At 54.7% G+C, this 22,244-nt stretch overlaps 1 protein-coding gene and 1 long non-coding RNA gene across 3 annotated transcripts in view; one reads left to right on the top strand and one right to left on the bottom strand.

Annotated features, from left to right (window-relative positions):
* Nucleotides 1-20,940, bottom strand: part of RARA (retinoic acid receptor alpha) — a 34,043-nt gene extending 13,103 nt beyond the window's left edge. Inside the window, exons 1-2 of the mRNA XM_080924179.1 lie at nt 20,774-20,940; nt 8,806-9,355 (exon numbers count right to left, since the gene is read on the bottom strand). Coding sequence (XP_080780305.1) covers nt 8,806-8,983 — 178 coding nt within the window. The 5' untranslated portion in view covers nt 8,984-9,355; nt 20,774-20,940. The remainder of the gene's footprint in view (nt 1-8,805; nt 9,356-20,773) is intronic.
* Nucleotides 19,580-21,250, top strand: LOC308426436. Of its 2 annotated transcripts, none has more exons than XR_013975207.1 (3): nt 19,580-19,821; nt 20,491-20,654; nt 21,112-21,250. It is a non-coding gene; the product is annotated as an uncharacterized lncRNA (long non-coding RNA). The 2 variants fall into 2 exon arrangements; XR_013975208.1 differs by having other exon boundaries at nt 20,491-20,729; nt 21,112-21,242.
* The last annotated feature ends 994 nt before the right edge of the window (nt 21,251-22,244 follow it).

Here is a 22,244-nt window from a genome sequence, read left to right as displayed (position 1 = left end):
GCCGGTACGTACAGTGGTTTGAGCCATTCCAAAGTGGAGTCCGGAGTGGGGTGGAGTAGGGACCCGGGGCAGGGAGCCCCTTCTCCTGGAGCAAACAGGCCCGGTTCTGGTTATAAAAGTCCACCACTAGGAAGGGGTTAGGGGCGGGGGCAAGTCCCCCGACTTCTACACTCTCGTACATCTTGCCCCGCGAAGGCTGGCGATCCAGGAGGGGAAGTCCTGCACGGGGCTCTCCTCACTCAGTCGGAGACGCCATCTGTGAAAATCGGCTGGGGGGGGGGTCCCTTCGCCCCGACGGGCTGCCCCTCAGCGGGGCGCCCAGTCCAGAATTGCCCGCGCCTAAGTCCGCAGGTCACTCCACCGGGCAGGTGAAAAGCGGGAAGTTGTGCAGGTTGGAAGAGGAGGTCCCTCGGTGCTCGCTCACAGGGAACGCCCGGTGGCCCCGAGAACTCGAGGCTCCGGTGTCCCAGGCAGAGTCCAGCGGCTCCCCAAGTTCGCTGGCCCGGGGCGGGATCAGGGCGGAGACGGGGGTCACTGAGCACTTCCTTCTGCCGACCGGGGCTCCCGGGCTTCTCCGTGGCTTAGATTCCGGGTCCGGGTGGGGGAACCCCCATACGGCCCCGCCTCCGCCTGGCCCGGCGGCGGGCCGCTCGCTTGGTCTCCGGTGTGCGCGCCACCCCCCCAAGCCCGCGCGCCCCCCTCTCAGGGATCCCAGCCCCTAGCCTCCGCCCCGCCCCGGCCAGGCGCCGCCCCTGGCTTAACCCTTTCCCTGCGGGTCTCACTGCAGCAGGAGTGATGCAGGGAAGCGAGGGCCAGAAGGCTGCATGTGGACCAAGAGTGGGGCAGCCTTCGAGGGGGAGCAGAGGCGGGAAATGCGCTGTGCATAAAACCAGGCTTGGTATGGATAGCAGGGTGCACCGGGAGGCAGGAGCGACGAGTAGAGGGCATCATCCTCATCCTAGTTCCGGCCTCCCTAATGCTTTTGGTCAGTCCCCTGCTGGGCGATGCAGCGGCGGGGAAGTGGGGTGGTCCCGATGTCCTCCCCCTAAATACGCCCCCCCAAGCCCCGGCTTCATTTGCCTAATGCAATGCGATTGAACTCTTGCTGAACTCGCCTGGCGGCGCCTCACCTCCAGGTGACCCACCCACTGCTGCCCGTGACATCACCAGCTTGCCAACCCGCCCTCCGGGCTCGCCCACTGGCCCCCTTCTCGGTCCTGTCCGGCCCCAAACTCCGAACAGGCAGGCAGTAGGCATAGGGCCCAGATGCAGGTGGCTCAGCGTTAGAACCACGAATGCAGCTTGCTGGGTGTCCTGGGTGTGACATTGTGCAGCTTAGGCGCTGCGTCTGAATGAGACATCCAGCTTGTGTCACTGTCTGTGACATCATGTGAGACTCCGACTGCCGGCTCACTCGCCCGAATACGACGCGGCAGAAATGAGCTGTTAACACAAACACAAGCGGGGAGCTCTCCTCCCACACTCTGCGTGCTTCCGGCGAGCAAAGCTCCGCCCAAGGGTGTCTCCCAGCCCGGGGAACCAGGATGGGCCAGCCCAGGACAGATAAAAGGAGACTTCCAGCTGAACCACTTCCTCCCTAGGGCTGTTTCCCTGGAAGAGAAGCCTGGGTTAGGTAGGTCTTAGAAAGAAGAGATACCCACCCAGGGAAGACCAGGCTATCCTATTATCTATTCTCTTAAAAGCCTGATCTACATGTTAACCTTCCAGAAGCCAGCTTTTGTCCATAGGTGAAGTCCAGAGGTCCGAATACTTGCACTTTAACAAATAAGCTATCTCTCTGCCCAAAGCCAACTTCTTTACAGTATGAGGTCATTTAATTCTCACAGCAACTCCCAAGAACCTTACAGACAGGCCTGGAAGTACAAGACTATATTATCCCAGCTAGTTGGGAGACAGAGGCAAAAGGGTCACAAATCCAAAGCCAGTCTGGGCTACAGGGTGAAGCAACATTCTGGGCAACACAGTGAAATGGTATTTCAAATTTGTAAAAAAAAAAAAAAAAAAAAAAAAGTAAAGAGCTTAGAGGGGCCTAGGGCTGTTTTCAAGCTGATAAGCAGCAAGCAGCACACACGCCTGTGACCCCAGCAGTGGACAGTGGAAGCAGGAGACTCACAAGCTCTAGGGTGGCCAGGTAGTGGTGGCCTGCTCCTCCAATCCCAGCACTTGGAAGGGAGAGGCAGTTGGATCTCTGTGAGTTTGAGGCCGGCCTGGTCTACAAAGGAAGTTCCAGAATAGCCAGAGCTACACAGAGAAACCCTGTCTGGAAAAACCAAGGAAGGATGGAAGGGGACTCTCAGGGCTGGAGTGGTTAAGAGCACTGACTGCTCTTCCAGAGGTCCTGAGTTCAATTCCCAGCAACCACATGGTGGCTCACAACCATCTGTAATGGGATCTGATGCCCTCCTCTGGTGTGACTGAAGAGAACAGCAGTATACTCATTTATATACATACATACAATAATTTCTTTTAAACAGGGAATTCTCAGCCACCAAAACCTCATGTTCCTACTGAACCAACTCAAGACAAATTTTAGTTTCTGATTGCCTTCCATATGGCTGTCCTGGTGAGCCTGCCCGTTAAAAGACTATGAATAAAGACAGAAAATAGGCCAATACATGTTTATATATACAACCCTGCAAACCCACAAGTTGCTACTATGACACAAACACAGTGTGCTCTTGGGGAAATTAAGTTCAAGGGTCAGTGGATAGAAACCCAAAGAAAGATGGAGTTCAGAGTAAAGCAAAGAGGTGGGTGGTGATAGTTAGCAAAGGTCCCACAGCCAGATGGTGTTCATCCTACCAACCAAAAACTCCAAAGGAGGCCAGGCAGTGGTGGCACATGCCTTTGATCCAGGCACTAGGGAGGCCAGCCTGGTCTAAAGAGTGAGTTCTGGGACAGCCAGGGCTACATGATGAAACCTTGTCTCAAAAAGAAAACAAAACAAACAAAAAAGAAAACAAAAAGAAAAATCCACAGAAGGTATAAAACCAAGGGTTAGAATAAGCCAGCCCAGACCAGATGGGCTTGTAGGCTTGAAGCCACAGGAAGGTTAAGTAAAGGAGAAGCTAGATTCCATTATAGTCCAAGAAGACCTTTCCAGGTTTTGAAGAACGAATTAACAAGATGGCAAGAATGTCCAGTTAGAGGCCAGGCATGCTGGCGCACACCTTTAATCCCAGCAATCAGGAGGCAGAGGCGGCCGGATCTATTAGTTTGAGGCCAGCCTGGTCTAAAGAGCTAGTTCCAGGACAGCCAGGGCTACACAGGAAAAACCCTGTCTTAAAAATGCAAAAAAGGAAAACAAAGTGCGGCTGCAAGTGGCTATGGTAATCCGAGCAGCAAAGGAGTGCTGGGGTCCAGGGCAAATGTGAGGTCTTGGCATGGATGCCCTTTACATTATTCTGCACAGCGATGAAGCTCCTGGCACCAGGGATGTGGCAGACCCTGTGCTCATAGCTTCAAGATGCTAAAGGGACCTGAGACTCTTGTCCTTCAGGGTCAGGCAAAGGTCTCCCAAATAACAAGGACTCGATATAAAAATCAGGGAGAAGTAACTTTATGGTACAAAGATAATAAGAGTTGTAAACAGAGAGAGAGAGAGAGAGAGAGAGAGAGAGAGAGAGAGAGAGAGAGAGAAGGTTCCTTGAAGGACAGGATTTCCGAAGCTAGACAGAGAAGCTGGGGTGAGATGTCTGTTCTGGCAGCCATGAGGTCGAGAAGCAGGTCAAGGAAGAACACGGTGTCCCAGGGCCATGACAGAAGGGAGAAAGGACTGGGAGGCTCTGGCCTGCAGCAGGGGCTGGGATACTGGGCAGCAGTTGCTGCAGGCTGTGGTCTCATCCCGCTCAGTCCCATGGCCCGTCCCCAGTCCCCCCAGGGTTTTATGCTTAGCAAGCCTTTAGCAGGTGTGGGCTGAATCCTCATGGCTGCCACCACCTCCACCTCCAGCCTGTGCCAAGCAGGGCTCCCTCCTCTGCCTTAGGGGCAGAGGGACAACATTAGGCTGGGTGCCAGGCAGACATCAGGGCCTGATACAGGGTGGCCATCTCCAAGACAATACCCAGCTCCACAATCCCCAATCCCCCAATGCTCTTCAAGGTACTTGAAGCTACTGCAGGCTACAACCAACAAACAAGCGGGCCACTGCCGCCTCACAGCAGGCTGCCTACCAGAGACACAGGAGAAGGGCAGAGATGCTGAGAAAGGTTGAATAACCTGCCCAAGGTTGTAGAGGCAGAGCTGACTTGAAAGACTCCTGGCCCTGGAGCAAGCAGGGAAGCAGGTATTAGACTTTAGGTGGGACAGCATTTTCAGCAACTTGGGGTCCAGCTGGGCAGGGAAGGACCTGAATTACTAATGCTACCCTACCAGGGCAAAGGGACTCCCCAGTCTATCCTGACTACAGAGGGATAGGAAGGCACTGTCCCAACATTATTTCACACACACACACACACACACACACACACACACACACACACACACACTACACCCCCAACAGAAAGCAAAGGCTGCACTGGCACAGCTCCATGGCACATATCCCTTGGCAAGAGGTTGGCAAGAGGTGAATATAATGCCTGAGGCCCTGACTGGCCTAAGAAGGCAGGTTTCCTTCCCTGTGTTCCCTCCCCCAATCTGTGCTGGAATCCTACCCTGAGCTAGCCTGGAAGACAGATAAATAGGGAGGGGCTCTATTTTCAATGAAAACCCTCTGTGAAGGTCTTTTGGCTGACTCTGCATTTTGGACCCCAAGAAAGGCAAAGCTCGGCGGTACCCGCCTCCTCAAGGTTGTCCTTCCTATTGTGCAGGCTGTGAGAAATCGAGGGGGAATGTTCAAGTCTGCAAACCTCAGGAAGTAGCAGAGCAAGGGATGGAGAGACAGGCACACCCCCTCCTCCTTCCTCTGGGCCTCCTTCCCAGGTTCCCCTAGGCCTGGGCTCCTGAGACAGAGAGGGGGAGGGGCCACATCCCCATATCTAGACAAATACACAGTTTACACGTAAAAGGAAAATCTGTTGCCACCCTTTGAGGTTCCTGTCCTAACTCCTCTATTGACTGCTTCCAACTTCCCTGCTCTCCCCACCTCACAAATTGCAACAAAATATGAATAACAAGTATGGCTTTTACACTCTGTTCCTTCAGAGTCTGTCAGGGGAGGAAGGGGGGAGATGGGAGGAGGTGGCCTCTGCTGAGTTCTGTATGCTCACAGGCTGCTAGAGGGCAGAGTAGGGCTGGGTGGGGGTGTGAACAGATTGTGTCCACGGCTTCTAGGACAGGATGGAGATCTTCCCTGGGCTCTTTTATCTTTCCAGTCGTAAAATCCAACTCGGAGAAGGGGGCAGGGGTGGAGGGGTGGCTTTCCCTGCACCCCCTACTGGGGGAGGTCAGAGGCAGGTTCTCCAGCGACCTGGACAAGATTCAACAATGGTGATAAGGCCCTGATAATCTCCGAGGGCCCCAATGTCCCCCCACAGTCTCCTTCTAAAGCTGCCTATCTGGGTGGCAGGCAACAGGCTTGCTTTACAGCTCCTGGGACGGTTCTGCTGTACTTTGGCTTCCTTCCTCTGCACTGGAGCACGAGGTGACTCTACTCAAACAGTTCAGATGGGTTTTTTTTTTAAGGTGCAGATAATGTCCCCACCCACAGTAGGTGCTCAGCAGCATCCCAATCTGCTGGGTCCCATGCCAGGCACACACCAAGTGTCCTCAGGGATGAGCTCGCCTAACTTGGCCCTCTTGTTATCTGGTAATGTCCCTGTGTTACAGACCAGGGAACAATGTGAAAAGATTAACACACAAGTGACAGAGGTGTCTATGTTTTTAACCTTGAAGCCCAAGGAATTCCAAGGGTGCATAAGCCAACAAGGTTCACCCCTTGGCCCTCAGGCCAGGAAACACAAGATGTTAGAATAGGAGCTCTTCTTTTCCCCCAAGGCATTGTGAAGGTCAACCCCCACCCCAAGCCTTCACACCAGGACACCTCTGCCCTAAATCAGGCCTGCCTACTCCCCAGCCCCAACATACAAACTGACATTCCCCTCCCCGGCTCTGGATTTGATTCTCTGCAAACACACCGGTTTCACCCAGTATGCACAAGCCATTAACCCCCCTCCTCAGCATACTCAGCCCTGACCCCGTCTTCCCAAAGAACACACAACCCTGACCCTCCTCACACTGCACAGAGAAGTCCAAACCTCTACAGTAAACAGGCTTCAGGGGCCAAGCACCGAAGGAACAGGAGTCCTGTGCTATCTCTGGGGCCTCCACCCTGGTTCCCTAGGAGACTCCCTGTAGGACAATACCTAGCTCTCCCCACAGTGACCTGGGGAGGCCTTGGCCCTCCCACAGGTCACCTGCTCGGTGAAGAGTACATAAAACACACCTAAGGTGCAACCTTGCAAGAGAGAGGCCATCTCCACAGCTATGGGGTGTGGGACTGGAGCAGGGAGCCTGGAAGGTCACCAGCTCCTGCTGCGCCCCTGCTGCAAACAGGGGGGGGGTAGGAAGCCCTCCGCTTCTCACCTCCAGGAACTACCTGACCCCACGGCCTCGTCCCAAAGGGAGACTAAAGCTGTACAACTTTTAGCTGTTTCCAGGTACCAGGAGCACTGCAGGAGGGGGTTGTCTGAGACCCATGGCCTCTGCTCCCTGGTCCTCCAAGGTGCTCAGAGGCTGGGGAGTAGGGAGGAAGAGACTGTTGTTGTTTACTAGAGGAGGGGGAGGGGTGGGAAACCCACAGGCTCACAGAGGAGGGGGGCAGGAAGAGGGCATTGCCTAACCTGGGTGGAGAAAGCCAAAGAAGGCTGCCATTTGCCCGAAATATGGGCACCCCACCCCAGCAGTAGGTTACCAGGGTGGGGGCTTGCCCCACCCACCTCTAAGAAAGAGGAAGGAGCTTGCAACACTCTGGGGGAGGGCAGAGAATTTACTTTTTCTCTCACAGGGGGGCAGATCCTAAATCCCCCTGAAGCATTCCTGTGAGTCAGGTTCATCTGTCCAGCCCCCTGTGACGTCACCGGAGCAGGCACAACAGTCCTCTTAGGCACCAGCTTGTAGGACTCCCTAACTCCTTTCCTCCTCTCTCCTCCTTCCTCTTTGGTTTGTTTTTGTTTTGTTCTGTTTTTCAAGACAGGGTTTTCTCAGTGTAGCCCTGGCTGTCCTGGAACTCGCTCTGTAGACCAGGCTGGCCTTATACTCGGGAGCTCCGCCTGCCTCTGCCTCGGGGTGAAGGGCATCAGCCACCACTGCCTGCTTTCCTTTCTGTCTTAAAAGTCCATCCTGAAAGAAAGTATAATTAATTCTTCCAGCTCCTATGTTTACATAGGTGTACTTGCCTAATTCCCAGCAACTCTGAGCTCCAGAGGTTGGTCTCCTCATTAGCACAGACTAGAAAACCAGGACACATTGGGGATTCTCAGACTCTCCCTTGTAAGGTGGAGAGGGGAAAAAAAAAAAGGCAGAGATTAAAGATGGAGGCTTAAGGAAACTGAGGGGGAAACTGAGGTAGCACTTATCCACTCCCTAACCTACAGCATAAAAGACTGGAACCTTAAAGGCGCATAAACTACCTGCTCCTGAAGGCTGGTGGGGCCTGGAAGGGAGGGGGCTGCGACAAAGCCAAAGGCGGCAGTGATCCAGGAAGCAATGGTGGCTGTGGGCAGACAGCCAGTTGTGGGCAGTGAGGCGCCCAGCCAGGGCCTGCCCCAGGGACAAAGAGACTCCCTGGCTCCGGGGAGCGAGTGCTGCCCCCCCACCAAGAAGGGGGCACTGACCCAGCCCAGCCGGGCACACAGGGCAATGGTGCCAGGCAGCTTGCCAATGGCTGTGGGAGGGGCAGTGGGTGCTAGGCAGGGTGCTTGGTCCCTGCCAAACCAGGAGAGGTGGGACACGTTTCCCAGGTCAGCAGCTGACCAGCCGGCTGGCCAGCCAGCCATGGCCGGCTCTGCAGCTTCCACTCCCTCCAGCCCCAGGCCAGGCCCAGATCCCTCCTCCTAGGCTCTGGCCTGGAGCCCAGCTGGGCCCTGGGGGCCAGAGTTACTGTAAGCGGCCTGGCAGGCCCCAAGCCTGGACTTTGCCAGCTGGCCACAGCCACTGCCACCTCCCACTACCTGGCTTGGCCAGCTAGGGAAAGGCACTGAGACCCCTGCCCAGCCAACAAGTGACCCTCATGGCAGAGGGTAGAGGCAGAAAACACAGGCCCTGCCAAGCCTGTGCATGTGTCCAAGGCCAGAGTCCAGGCAGAAAGCCCCCACGGAGTCCCTCCCTGTCCTTCTGGGGCGGGGGAGTTGGCAGGGGGAGAGCAAGGGCTCCAGCTGTGCTGAGCTGCCCTGAACAGTCTCTTGAAGCCCTTTCCCTCAGAGTACTGGAAGGGGAGGCTTGGAGGTGGGGGTTCATTCTCACTGTGAAGGGCTGTCATTTCCACCAAATGTTGAGAGGTTTGTTTATCCACCTCAGCTACTGCGTCCATTCCTCCTCAGAGCTATTTATAAGGCACTCAATAGCATAGCACCAGGGACACAGAGACAAAGGGGGACAACAACAACATAGGAAGAAACAAAATGGTTTCACCTCTCCTCTACCCCCGCCCCAATAACAAACCACCACTGATTGGCTTACGGACCATCTTCAAGCCCCATCCCCACACCCCTACACACAATGGTCACCCTAGTCTAGAAAAGACCTTGCCATTCATCTGTGTCTCCAACAGATGTGTCTAGGAACCCAAATCCAGAGGCCGGCCACCCGCCACACTCCCTTCCCCCAAGCCTCCCCACACAGACTTACTGGCTGGGGATGGTGTACTGTAGCCGCTAACTGGAAGCTGGTGCTGGAGACCGGTGAGTGCACCTGGTGGGGAGAGTCCACCCAGCATAGGGGGGAAGAAGAAGGCGTAGGGGGGTACTGGGTACCCACTGAGGTGCCCGCCCCCAGGTGTTGGGCAGGAACTGCTATTGCTGGCCATGCCAAGCGGCCACAGTCAGAAGGGCAGGCAAACAGTCTGGCAGGCAGCTGTGATGGGCTTCACGCAGTCTCTCTTCCTCGGGGCATGAGGCCTGGGCCCAGAGGGGGTTTGGGTGGTCAGCCCACCCCCACCCCCTTCTGTCCCTGGAGCAGCAATCCCAAGTTAGTCAACTTCAGTCTTCTGGATCCCCCTCCCTAGTGGGGGGGGGCAGGTGGATGGGGGGACGTCCCAAGAGTCTGTCCTTTGGTTAAGCAGTCCTGGGAGCTGACACTTTTGTAGGAAGGTCCAGAGTTGGTCTTCAGGGCATCAGAAAGGATGACCCTCCCAGAAGGACCCCGGCTAGCCAGCTGGGGGGAAGCATGTTCTGTGGTGCTGCCAAGAGAAGAAAGCACAGGTAAGTGGGTACTGAGCACACACACCGGGATTCCCCAACCTGGGCAGCCAGAGATTTTCCTGTGGCACCCAGCTGAGCAGACACCTGGCACCATGCCTGGCTGGCAGGGCCAGCCTAGAACCAGGCCCAGACACTGCTGGGGATAGCAGGACAGTACAGCCAGGCTGGGAATATGAGGACCGGACCCAGAGTACAGGACAGCTTCTTACCCAGAATGCTTGGGAAAGGGTCCACCATGGAACCCCACAGATCCCTGCAGCTGAGGCAGGCAGCTGGCTCTCCTTCCCCCAGTGTGGGTTACCTGAGGTCAAGATGCAGAGATGTGCTGGGGGGGGGGGGGGAGCCGTTTCCCTAAAGCACTGGCACTTCTCAGAAAAATGACTCCTCAGCTAGAGGGGCCCTTCCTTACACCACTTCCCCCCCTAAACCTAGCATCCCAGATCAGCCAGTCTGTCCCTCCCTTGAGGAGGAGGCCCAATTCTATGCATGCAGGAAAATGAATCTCCAGGTCTCCTAGGAAACATCTCCAATACAGAATGGTACAGGTGGCCCTGGGAAGACCTATGTCAGGAAGACAAGGCTTGTCCAGGATGGAAGTCCCCAGCAAGAGATACTAAGTTTAGACTTCATGGGACTTCCATCTGGAAAAGCAACACACAGAGGATGGGCTGGCTGGTAGGTGGACAGGGGGTGCAAGACCAGCTGCTCCCCTCACCAGAGTACACAGAGATCCACACCCCATTTGAACGGCTGAGGCCAGAGGGTACACACAGGTAACACCTTGGGGTAGGTGTACAGCTGTGACCTAAGGAGTCACTGACACAGACAGGCAGAAGCAGAGAGGAGAAAGGATAAGAGAGCAAAGAACTTTCCAAGCCTGTTTGAGTACAGATTAGACATAAATACATACCATGTACAGTCACATGTCTATGTGTGAGGGTGGATGGATGCACGGACAGACGGACAGAGAGAGAAAACACAAAAATAATCACAGCCAAACCAAAACCGGCTCCTCCTTCCTTCTGGTCTCCTCTCAGGTGCTAGGCTGACTGTGACTGGTCAGCTAACAGACACTAGGGATTTGATTCTGTTTGTAAACAACTTGCTACAAAAATAATGGGGCCTAATTTTGGGTGTCCAGCAACCATGCAGAGTCAGGCCCAGTGGCACACTTGAGCAATCTCAGGGCAGGAAACACAGCCAGCCTAACTGAATCAGCGAGCTCCAGGTTTTGTCAGAGGCACTGTCTCAAAAATTAAGATGGAGGGCTGCTGAGAAAGACACCCAATTCCAGCAACCGGTCTCCACACGTACACGCATGTACTTGTGCACACACAAGAGCCAGGTACGAAGGACTGGTTGGGAATGTGTAGGAATGAATCCAGACACTGCTGGTGGAAGGGCCAAACACTACAGCTGCTTTGCAGAACAGCCGGGCAGTTCCTCAAAAACTCAAACATGGCGCTAGGGCCTAGAGCAAGTCCACCCCTTTGGTATCCACCCAGGAAACAAGACCATGACGGTCAGGCACAAAAATGCTTGTGTGTGAATGCTCAGAGCAGGAGCACCAGGCATGACTGGGCAGTGAGACCAACCCAAATGTCTATCAATGGGAAACTGATCAAAAAAAAAAAAAATGTTAGATACCCAATACACTAGATCCTTTCTGTGCCAGAGAGAGAGACAGACAGACAGAGACAGAACAAGGAGTTGACACAATGGCCCAGCCCTGAGAACAGTGTAGTTGCCAAAGACTGTATGTTGTATGATTACATTTCTAAGAACATCCAGGAGAAGCAGATGCATAGATTTGTGGTTACCAGGAACCAGGGTGTGAGTGTAGGGGAAACGAGAAGTAACTGCTCGTGGTATGGGAGGGAGCTCAGGGGTGGTTAAAAAAAAAAAAGTCTTAAAATCGATAGTAGGTGCATGATTCCAAGTTCGTGAAAACCACGCAGCTGTACGCTGTTTGCCTTTCTGGCTTCCTTTTGAGAAAGGTCTCTCTTGAAATGCTAAACCATTCAGGCTGACACTGAACTTATAATCCCTCTGCCTCAACCTCCAGGCCACTGAAGTTACAAGTGTTGCACCAGCCACACTGGGCTCAAGATAGTATGCTTTAATGGATGCGACTTGTTGTGAATTAATCTCTCAGTAAAACCCTTAGGGAAGAAAGAGAGAGCGCGTACCCTAAAGAACCGTCCCTTTCCAACACTCTTCCTACACCCCAAATTTAGGACATACCAAGTTCCAAGCTCCTGGCTTAAGCCTGGAGACTGGGGGATGCATTTGTAGTCAGCATTTGGCTGGGGACCAGGATGAGGATGGGGGCGTTCTTGCAAAGGCCACTGTGGAATAGCACTGTGTCCTCTGTTGACAGTCCCAGCCTGTGCCTTCTCTGTCAACTGAGGAAGACAGGGAGATGGGGGCAGGTAGTGGCCAGCAGGCAGAAGCAACGGCTGCCCTGGAGTGAAATCTAAACTATGTTAAAGACCAGGATCTATCTCTATCAGAATTCATCACACCAACCACTGGGCCTCCTTCCCGTCACAGGCGTATGAACTCATGTCAGAGAAGCAAGGGAGGAGGGGCACCTATAGAGCCAGCTGCCTCTGACCCCAGTCTCTTAGTCTATTCAACAGGAACATGAGCTGAAGAACCAGGCGTACGGAGGAAGGGTGGTTGACCTCATCAACAAGTGTCTACTCTTGGGGGGTCTTTGTACAGATACCACACACACTTGCAGAAACTCACACATGCAGGCCAACAGAAAGTATCAGGCTGTGCGAGAGCATGCCTGCTGCCCCAGTCTGTGTCCAGGCAAGCATGTGAACAGAGGCAGCCTGGGGATAGCATCTCTCCAAACCAGGGCCCAAGCACACAGTGGGTACAGTTCAGGACTTGTGTGCATAGGCTGTACACACTCTGAGAGATATACAACTGTCACCTTTCAGTCTCCCAAAGTCCATCCATGTTTTGTTCCTAGCCCCTACACAGCCTACTGGACCCCGGCAGTACTTCTCATGTTAGGAGATGCTTCAATGTCTTCTCTGTGAGCCTGTGAGCCATCTCCTATGCTGCGCCCTTCCCCCATACCAACATATACCAGACTTACTCAACCCTCCTGTGGATTCATGTCTACACAGAGGCTTAGCTCCCTGCAGGTGAGGCCTAGGAAGCAGATGACCAAAGAGAGGCTAACGAGACCCATGGCTGAAGCCAGAAAACTGCTCACTTCAAACCCCAGGCATCCTGACCTTGCTTTTGGGGGGGGGGAAGGGTGATACCTAACTTGGACTTTTAGAATCCTGCTTTGCCCACAGAGAAGACTGATGATATCTACCTTAGAACAGGCTTCAAGTCTCTCCCTGAAGAGGTTAAAACTGGATCAGGCTTCAAACTACCAGCCCACCCTAAACACACACCTCCAGGGAAAGTCTGGAAGGCCTCAGATCCTCTAGTAACTAACACAGCTGGGCCTAAACTTCAGTACAAGGTTGTCCAGCTCCCTGAGTGAGGAGGAAGGGCTCTCCAGTGAGGGCAGGGACAAAGGTCACAGAACCAGGCCAAGGGCCAGGCTGACCAGGGAAGAGGGAGAGGCAAGGGCAAAGATGATGGGGTGGAGATTTGAAGGTCTTTTGGGAGCCATGACCCTCACAGAGATGCCTAGGCCCTGGCCCCTTGTACCCAGGCAAGAGAATTTAAACTAGCATCAAAGAGGGAAAACAAACTACCCACACCTAACCTCCACCCTATGCCAGCAAACTCCACTGTGCACAAGCACCCTGCCCTGAGAGAGAAAACCACAGACCTGCACCTCCAATCCACTGAGCCCAGCACTGGGGGGTTGGGGGGGATGTCATTGGCTGGTCCTTTACTCCCTGAAAGTTATCCAAACCCCTTTCCATCTTCACACACACACATACACACATACTCCTCATGCACAGTGCTCTAGAGTTTCACACTTTAGAAAAAAACAAAACAAAACAAAACAAAAAAAAAAAAAGTGAGAGAGTTGTGTGCAGCAGCCAAGAAGATGGGAGAGAAAACCTAGAGGTCTGAAGGGTCAAATCTCAGCTCTGCCACTCTGGGTGACCTTAGGCAAGTGGCTTAACCTCTCTCTAAGCATGTTTACTTGCCTGTGAACTGTCTCCCTTGGAAGCACCTAGCACTGCCAGGCGCAGGGAAAGCACTTAAGTCTCCCCCCATCCCCCACCTCTCTCTGTCACCTGGGGTCCCTGAGCCAGGTGGCTTCTCTTGGTTGCCTTGTCCCCAACCAGAGCTAGCATCTGTGGACAGGGCTAGCAGGAAACGTTACCCATTTTCTTCTGGATCTGCTTCCTCCCAGACGAAGGAGAGGTTTGTGGGGAAAGGGATATCAGGGGTGTGGGCAGAGGCCTGACCACAACCCTTTCCCAAATTCCCTTCTTACATTTCACAAACCAAAAAAGGGAAATCTTTGGATTTGGGGAGGGGACGAGGGGAAGAGAAATAGGCCATTTCCTCCCGTGTTCTGGGGAGAGAGAAGTTAGAGGCCCCCAAACCTAGCTGAGCCCCACCCCACCCCCAGCGTCCCTTTGCCCTCTCCACCCTACTCCTTCAAAACAAGGGTTCCCCAGAGACAAGAGTCAAGCTGATCTCTCTTTTATTTGTTTTTTTTTTTTTTTTTTTTTTTTTTTTTGACACAGGGTCTGCTGCCCAAGCTGGCCTCAAACTAGCTGATGACCTCCCGTTTCTCTGGCCTCTTCCAGAATCCTAGGGTGGTAGGCATGGATCTCCATTGACAGGTTTATGTGATGCTGTGACTAGAACACAGGGGGCTGTGTGCATGCTGGGCGAGCACTTTACCAAACAAGTTACATATCCAAACAGTTCCTTCTGAAGGGGCAAAGACTAAAGAGCTTTTAAAAAGGGGGGGGGGGATTTCCAAGCATTCTAGACAATGAATCATATGCAAAGGAGACTCAGAGCTCAAACTTAACTTGGGGGAGAGGGCCTCCAGCCCTGGCAGAGAGGGTACCCTTCATCCTTTGGATCCCCTACCCTGCCTGGAGTTAGTTGAGCTGGCCAGGCAGGGGCAGGGCCCAATAGGACCGATTTCAAACCAGAACAGTGGGCTAGAACTATTAATAAGCTTTCCAGGAAAAATACTTATGCACACAAAGCCACAACCCCTCCCCTCCCCCACTCAGCTTCATCTGCAGACTGGGTTGGGAAGAAGCCGTGACCATAACTCTTTTTTTCTCCAAGGGCCACCCCCCCCAACCCCAGAATGAATAATTTTCATTCTCCTCATAGGCAAACTCATCCTCACTGAGGAAAAAAAACTACCAAAGGCAGGACAGGACCAAGTGGAAGGTTCCCGTCTTTCCCAGCAGCCAGCCATACACACCGCCGGGAGTCTGTAAAGCTAGGCCTGGCTGGCAAACCTACCCCCCAGAATGTGAGGGTAGGCCCCAGCATGTCCTCCCGGGGTTCAGCAAGGTAAAAATACACAGTATCTTGCTGCTGGGTGCCAGTTCTGCCAACAGCTTTAAGATACAGCACCTCATCCCACAAGCTCTGATACATCTCCAATTTATACTCCACAAACCCCCCAAATTCTGCCCCAGCTCCCAGAAGCCACGGGTTAGCTGGGAATGACTGACTAGCCGGAAGATCGATCAGACAATAAAAACCCAGGGCAAGCTGGGCACACGAAAAAGGTCTAGGGGCTCTACCTCATACCCCAGAGCGTCTGAGGTACACATTCATTCATTCATTCATTCATTCATTCATTCAGGATTTCCCATGTCCAGGGTAGCTGAGGGGCCCATCCAGAACCAGGGCTGTAACTGGGTCTTCCATGGAAACAGAGAGTAGGTGAAAGGCCAGGGGGCAGCCCAGGCCTACAGGAAGAAGGGGGCCAACCCATGGGGAAGGAAGAAAACAGGAAGAGGAAGAAATGAGCCTGCCTTGGCCACAGCCAGACCACAGGAGTGTGTGGATGGTACAACAGTAACTTTGTCTATAGGGGACCAAAGCGGCACAAAGGGGACCCCCCAGGTTGGAAATCACCTATGTACACGCCCAGCCTGGCACGGGGCTTTCCCCACCCTCACCTTGGCAGCTGCCCCCTCTCCACCATGCAAGACACAATTCAGTCATAATTAGGGGGATGGGTGTGTGAGTGGAGAAGAAGACAGACCAACATCAAGTAGAGGTGGGCTCCACCAGTGCCCACTCATTGCCTCGGTCCAGCCCAAACCCCAGCCTGCTACACTCTGAATCCTAGGGCACAGTGCCAACAGAACTAGATGCTTACCAGTCCCCTCCCATCATCCCTCTCTGGGGACCCAAGCTGCAGGGAAGCCAGGAACACCCCCTCCTACCTCAGGATATCCTTTTGGCTGTGACCCCAGACCAGGCCTGAGTCAGACTGTTCCCTGCCCCACAACCCCACACCCTAGGACCCCCCAGGAACTTCCTACTCTACAGGGAGCTCCTCAGTCCAGCAAGAATCAGGGGGAATCTCTTCCCTTCTCCATCCCTAGCAAGCAGAGAAACCCACATTAGGTGGGAAAATCTGGTCACTGAGCTCTTGGGCCCTCCCTTCAAGTTCAGCGCTTGCTGAATCAGAGAGAGAGGCTTGTGTGGCTGTGTAGGAGAGCCGACCGGCTGCAGAACCACTCATTGTCTCCCTATCCAGAAAACACCAGGGACCCAGTGGTCCAGAGTCCTGCATATTCCAGATTGGATCCCAAGAACCCCCTCCCCCCCAAGGAGAGAGGAAGGAGAAGAGAGAGGAAGGTAAGGGTCTATGAAGTGTGAGGTCTGAAGAGGCAGAAGAACTCAGACTGAAGAGATGCAGCGACTAAATCAGTCTCAAACAGTCATGGCCACAAGTCAGTCTTCCCAACACAGTCTGAGTAGGTGTGACTCCTTTCCACAGACAGAAGTCTGAGGGCCCTAAGGGACCTGAATCGTCAGAGACCACACACACAGACTCAGCTTGAAAGGGCCCCCTAGTCGGGCCTCCCAAGTGCCCCCCCTCCCAATTGTGGGCCCCGAGGGGAGGGGCAGGTTCCCTCCCCACAAAAACCAGGGGTAGTGCCTACAGGCGGCCATCACCATGGCAACCAACAACAAACATCCCAGGAACCACAGTGGGACAGGAAGTGATGGGCACGTGACAGGAAGACTTTTTTTTCTCGCTGTTAGGGGGGTGCTGACAGGAGAGTTTGCAGCCCTTGGGGAATCAGCAGTCGTTCCCCAACATTCACCTAACCTGGAGCTGGAGAGAAGAGGGATCAGCTGGGAGGGTGGCCACTCCCCACCACTATGTGCACGGTCAGTTCATACAGGGCTCAGAGGGCCCTCCTCCACCTGCCACTCAAGGTTACCTCCTCCCCTCATCCCCCCTCCTCTCCACTTCCTGCCGTGACTGGAGATCAGAGAACTCCATGCCACAGCTTCCCCCTTCTCAAGTCTCGATTCCTGGGCGGAAGGTTTCGCTGTGGGGCAAGGGACAGAAGGGCTGGGGACCTGCAGTAGGACCCGAGGGGCAGATGCTCCAGGGAGAGGGACCGAGAGGGGCCACCTAATAGGTATCTACTCACAGGCACACAATGAGTAGGTCACCGTGACACACTGAGCCTGCTTGACCTTAGACAACGTTTTGGGGAAGAGGGAGCCAGGACCAGAGGACCTAACCAGTATCCCACGTACCCCACATGGGTCCTGTCCTGAGCCTACGGGTTAGGTTCATTTTGGTTTTCTGCCAGCCTCCAAGCAGGCAAATTCCCAAATGCCCAGCCCCTACCACTACTTCCCTGCCCTTTGTGCTGAGGAATCCCTGCTTCCTGCTCCAAGGTGCCCGCCCAGACGAGGGCACCTTGGCTGAGGTGAGGGAATGGAACCTCCCTCCACTCCCCTCCCCTTCTCTGCAGATGTCCCAGGCTATATTTAGCTCAAACCGGGCGGCCAGCCAGCCCCAGACTCCCCACCGGCCGGGAGAGCTGAGCTCCCAGTTTTTATGCAATTAAAACATTAAGAGAACCACCCCATCTGCCCCCTGTGTACACACACACACACACACACACACACACAACCCTGTCAAGGCAGCAGAACTCTAAGAACTCGAAGGAGGGCTGCCTAACTCTACAGCAGCCAATCTCGGGCAGGACAGGAGCATCAAGGCTCCGATTAGGTTGATGCTGGGAGGTGGGGGATGGGCTTTCCTAGTTTCAGCCACTAAGGCATATGCAGTGGAGGCTGGGGGCTGGCTGCAGAAATTCCACCTGTCATTTTGCAGCCCCTGACTGGCCAGCTCCAGTTACAAGGCTGGGATTGGCAACAGGTGCTGGCCAGGCTGGCAGCAGCCTAATCCCTCCATCAGCTCTTGGGACAGTGTGTGGAGCCTGGAGGTTCAGCAGGGGGCTTTTGGGGCAGATGCTAAATGGAAGGAGGTATCTCAGGGGAGTCTCGAACCTCTGCAGGAGGCAGCCCCAATATGATGGAGGAAGCAGGGAAACCAGGCAAAACCTACCAAAAGGCCCATTTCACCCTCCCTGTGATGCCAGGCCAGCGAGCATACTAGAGTGTGGGAGGTCTGTCTGCCTGCCTGCCTCTTCCTCCTCCTTACTAAATTCCTGGAACAGGCAAGGGAGGTTCCAGTTGCTGAAGAGAGAAGGCAGGCAGGCGGTCCCAGCTTTGGGGTGGGGTGGGGGGGCGAGGGAGATCCAAGGAGGGGTGTGAGGACCAGAGAAGGAGGCAAGATCCAGACAAGAGGCAGACGAAGGAAGAGACACCCACACCCAAACCAGACTAGGGACACACACACACCCACACTGACATATTCTCATACTCTGGGCCAGGTCCCCTCATGCCGCCCACCCTGCAGGGACACCCAGACACCCTCAACCATTCTTGCCAATTCCCAGAACACCTCTGGGACACACAAGGAGATCCAGACCCTGCCCTACCCCCACAGCCCACAGAAAGCAAGCGTGTGGGCTCCAGACAGCAGCAGGAGGGTGGAGGGAAACACAGGAGGAGAGACGGCAGGCGTCAGCTAGGATGCGTAGCCAAAGCCTCTGCAAGCCGGGGGTATCAGTGGTTATGATTCTTTCCCAAGACTTGGTAAGTCAAGACAACCTTGGTCATCTTGCCAGAGGCTCTTACCACAGCTTCCCACACTCCTAAAACCACCACCACCAGACAGGGGTGGGGTGCTGGGAGTGAATTATTGTACTTACTTGTCAAAGGGATAGGATTACCTTCCTCAGCCGCCCATCACCCTACATCCCAGGCAGTGCTCCCCAGCAGACCCTACAGAGGGTTCAGCTCACCGTGCTCCCCCACCACCCATTGAGAGGGAGTCCTTCTCTCCTCAGGCATCCTGGGGACAGGAATCTAGGCATTAAGGCTATCTCATGCCCACATGTCACATAGAAAGCAGAGCCAGCTTCAGAGAGCAAACGGTTAATGCAAGAGCCTGTGTCAATGTCCCCCCAAGCAGACCCGAAGGCTACTCAGTGTCCTCACCCCCTCACTAGACAGGCTGACAGGAACAACGTCATGGCGTGTGTGGGTGACTGTGCCCATCGGAGGAGGCACAGGGGTAATCAGGATGAGCTGCAGCTAGCTTCCTGCCAGGCCGCCACATGGTTAGGAGTAGGAGGTGAGCAAGGAGAGGGATCCCAGGGCGGTGGCAGGTGCACTCAGGGTCAGACTAGACAAGAGAGTCAGAGCTGTAGCAGGACAAGACTAATTCCCAGCCCAGGGACTTTTCGGAACCGCCACCAGCTCCTCTGCAAGTGGTGGCTTCTGCACGTACCCCAGCTTCACACCCTCCAAGTGCCCACAATCCACCATCATAGGCTCCCAAGGGCCTACTTGAGTCTGACCCCACTGACCTCTCCGATTCACGGCCCAGACTCTGTGCCAGCCCCTCCCAGTGAACCATCTTTCACGGGTACCAACTCTGGGATTCCATATCCCCCCTATTCCTCAGGAGGAAGACCTACATATCTAACTCCAAAAACCTCTTCTCGATCCCTCCCCAGACTCTTCTCCACCCCTCCTAGGGGAAGCCCCAAGGCTCCAGGCCACCCCCACTCCAATTTGGGGCATTCCCTGGCTTCATCTCCATACAAAGCCCTGGAGGAGTTGGAGGAGTTGGGAGGGGGGTTTGAGCCCTAATTTCCTCGCAGGACATCAGAGCCCTTACTGGATAATTCCTGCCACCCCAGCCCCAAGTTTTGCCTTGTGAAGCACTCAGACAAAGAAAAAAGATGACAAGCCTCAGTCTGGTCCCCACGCTAGGGTGATCAAGAGCAAAACTGAGAGTTGGGGTGAAGAGCAAAGGGAAGCAATTCTTTTGGAGAACATCCTCACATACAAGTGCACACGGTCCACAGGCAGAAGGTAGCAATCTGGCTGCAAAATCGGGAGCTGGCACCAGGTAAGGAGCAAGGGGTAGTATGTCTTCCATGCCAACATGCTGGGCATCCTATTCAAGACTGGATGAATAGTGGTGGGGGAGGGCAAGAAACTTCTCAAGACAGTTTGTTGTTGTTGCTTTTTAAATTATTTCCATATGAGTTAGCCCCCACCCCCAGCCTAGCACACTGGGGGATCTAACCCCCTTTCCCACGAACAGTAAGACAGCAGGGCAGTGCCCAGAGAGGAAAGGAGACACAGTTAAACTGATCTGCCAACCACCCCTCAACATACACACATCTGGCTAGCAGCTTCCAAGCCTCGTGGGTGGCACTAAATCCCAGACATCCTCAGCGAAGCAAGGTCGGCCAGTCTATTCTGTCCTTCCCTCACCCCAAAAGGCTTCTACAACCCCCAAGTAACACAAGACTCAGGCGCGTCTCACTCAACTGCTCTGGCTCCGGCACCCAATTCTGACGGCTCCCCCACACTCCAACCGAGACACCAGCTGAGCGGGCCCCGCCCCCCCAGCCAGTTCCCTCTGGTGGGGGTGGGCCCCTGGCTGATTCTCCCCAAACCACAGGGCGGCTCAGGTAACAGGAGAAAGAGTAGGAGGGGGTTAGTCCGTTGGGCATCTGATCTCTCCCCAAACAGGTTTCAAGAAGTCTTTTTGTTTGGTTTGGTTTTGAAGAGAGAGAGTTCCCGGCAGCGGATCCGCCACGGCTGGAGCGCCGGGCACACGCGCGGCAGACGGCCGCAGAAGCCTCAAGGCTGTGCGCGCGAAGACGCGGCGCAGACGGGGCTCCCCAACCCCGGACACGCCAGCGGCAGGCTGGGAAGTCCAGGAAACCCCAGGTTCCCGTCGAAACCGCCCGGTACCCAGTCCCCGCCCGTAACTCCCATCCAGAGCGGGCCACGGGGCCCCAAAGTGTGAGAGAGCCGAGGGTTCCCCAGGGTTCCAGGGGAGAGGTTACCTCGAAGCGAGGGGATGCAACCCGGCTGCGCGTCTGCGGGCAAAGGGTCTTCCCCAAGCTGGCGCCACGGCGCTGCCCGGCGTCAGGGGTGTGGGGTCCTCGGAGAGGAGCCGTCCGGGGGGCCGCAGCTCAGGGGCGCGGGGCGACGGCAGCGGCCATGGCGAGTCACGTGCAGAGGCTGAAACTTTACCCGGAGCCCTAGACTGGGGGGGCGGAGGGTATGGAGCTGGGGTGGGAGGGAGGCCCCCCTCCCGCAGGTCCGCCCCTGCATGCCGCGGGCCAATCACTAGCCAGGGGGCGTGTTCTCAGGCTCACACCCGCCCATCTCTCCTTAATAGACCCGGGGAAGGGCGAGTCTTAAAGGAGACGCTTCCAGCTGGTGGCTGGACCGTGGGAATCTGGGAGAATCCCTCCCTCAACACGCCAGAAAGAGATTCAGAGCGAGAAGGGGTGTGTATGAAGTTCAGAGAAAAGAATAAAAATACGACTCGGCGGAGAAAGAATCTCAGGGTGCGGTATCCTACACACACACACACACACACACACACACACACACACACCGCTACACACCCACACTCACAGGGACACACACATCACACACACATACTAAACCTGGGAAGAAAGGTGGTAAGGAGGTGGTGTAATATGGAGAACGCACTGACTCCTGCCTCAGCTGTCAAGTCTCTGTCTCTCCTAATCACAGTCCTCCCGGGCCAGCAGAAACTGAAAGCTATCTGACCTTGAGCAAAACACTTTGCTTCTCTGGAGCTTAATATTTTCTCATCTGCAAAACTGAAGTACAAAGGGAAGACCGCCTTCCCCATCCGAACATCGAACATCTTTCACCTTTCCCAAACACCTCTTCGGCTTGAGTGGGTTAGAGGAAATTTCTAGTTCAACTGAATCCCTCTGAGTATGGTCACCCCAAATCAGCTCTTGGGACGTTCACGAGTCCCCCTCCATTCTGGAAGACTCCCCACTTGAAAGTCGAGGGCAGTTCATACGTTTTCCAGGAGGACAGGATCTGAATCACACTCCATCTGCAGACCTCAATCCCCAACTGTCGCAAGCCCCCTCCAGGCTAGCCAGGGAGATTAAGGTCTCCACCTCTAACCTTGCACTGGAGGAGGGTGGGTCCCCTATACAATGCCTCCCTCACCAAGTTCCTGGGCAGAGAAGTGACAAGTGCCCCCCCCCCCACATCTCACTGGAAAGGGAAGTGCCACACACCCAGGCCTCCACCCTAGAGTCGCTCAGTCTAATCCTGGGTCCGGATTTTCAGACTAGAAACAGGAGGTCTGAGGCCCACAGGCCCACATAGGATTTTGTCCACGGTTGCATGAGTGTCTGAACCAGGTCTGGAACGGGAGTTATCTATCTGCATGTCTCTCTCTGGCTCTGCTCTGGCGGCCTTGGAAGGTAGCACAGGTCAGGTCCATGGGACACTCTGCCGGGGAGGTCGGACTCGAGG

The sequence above is a fragment of the Micromys minutus genome, assembly GCF_963924665.1.
Source record: "Micromys minutus genome assembly, chromosome: 10".
Lineage (NCBI taxonomy): Eukaryota > Metazoa > Chordata > Mammalia > Rodentia > Muridae > Micromys > Micromys minutus.
The sequence above is the reverse complement of the archived record's forward strand: the minus strand, read 5'-3'. Positions and strand labels throughout refer to the sequence as shown.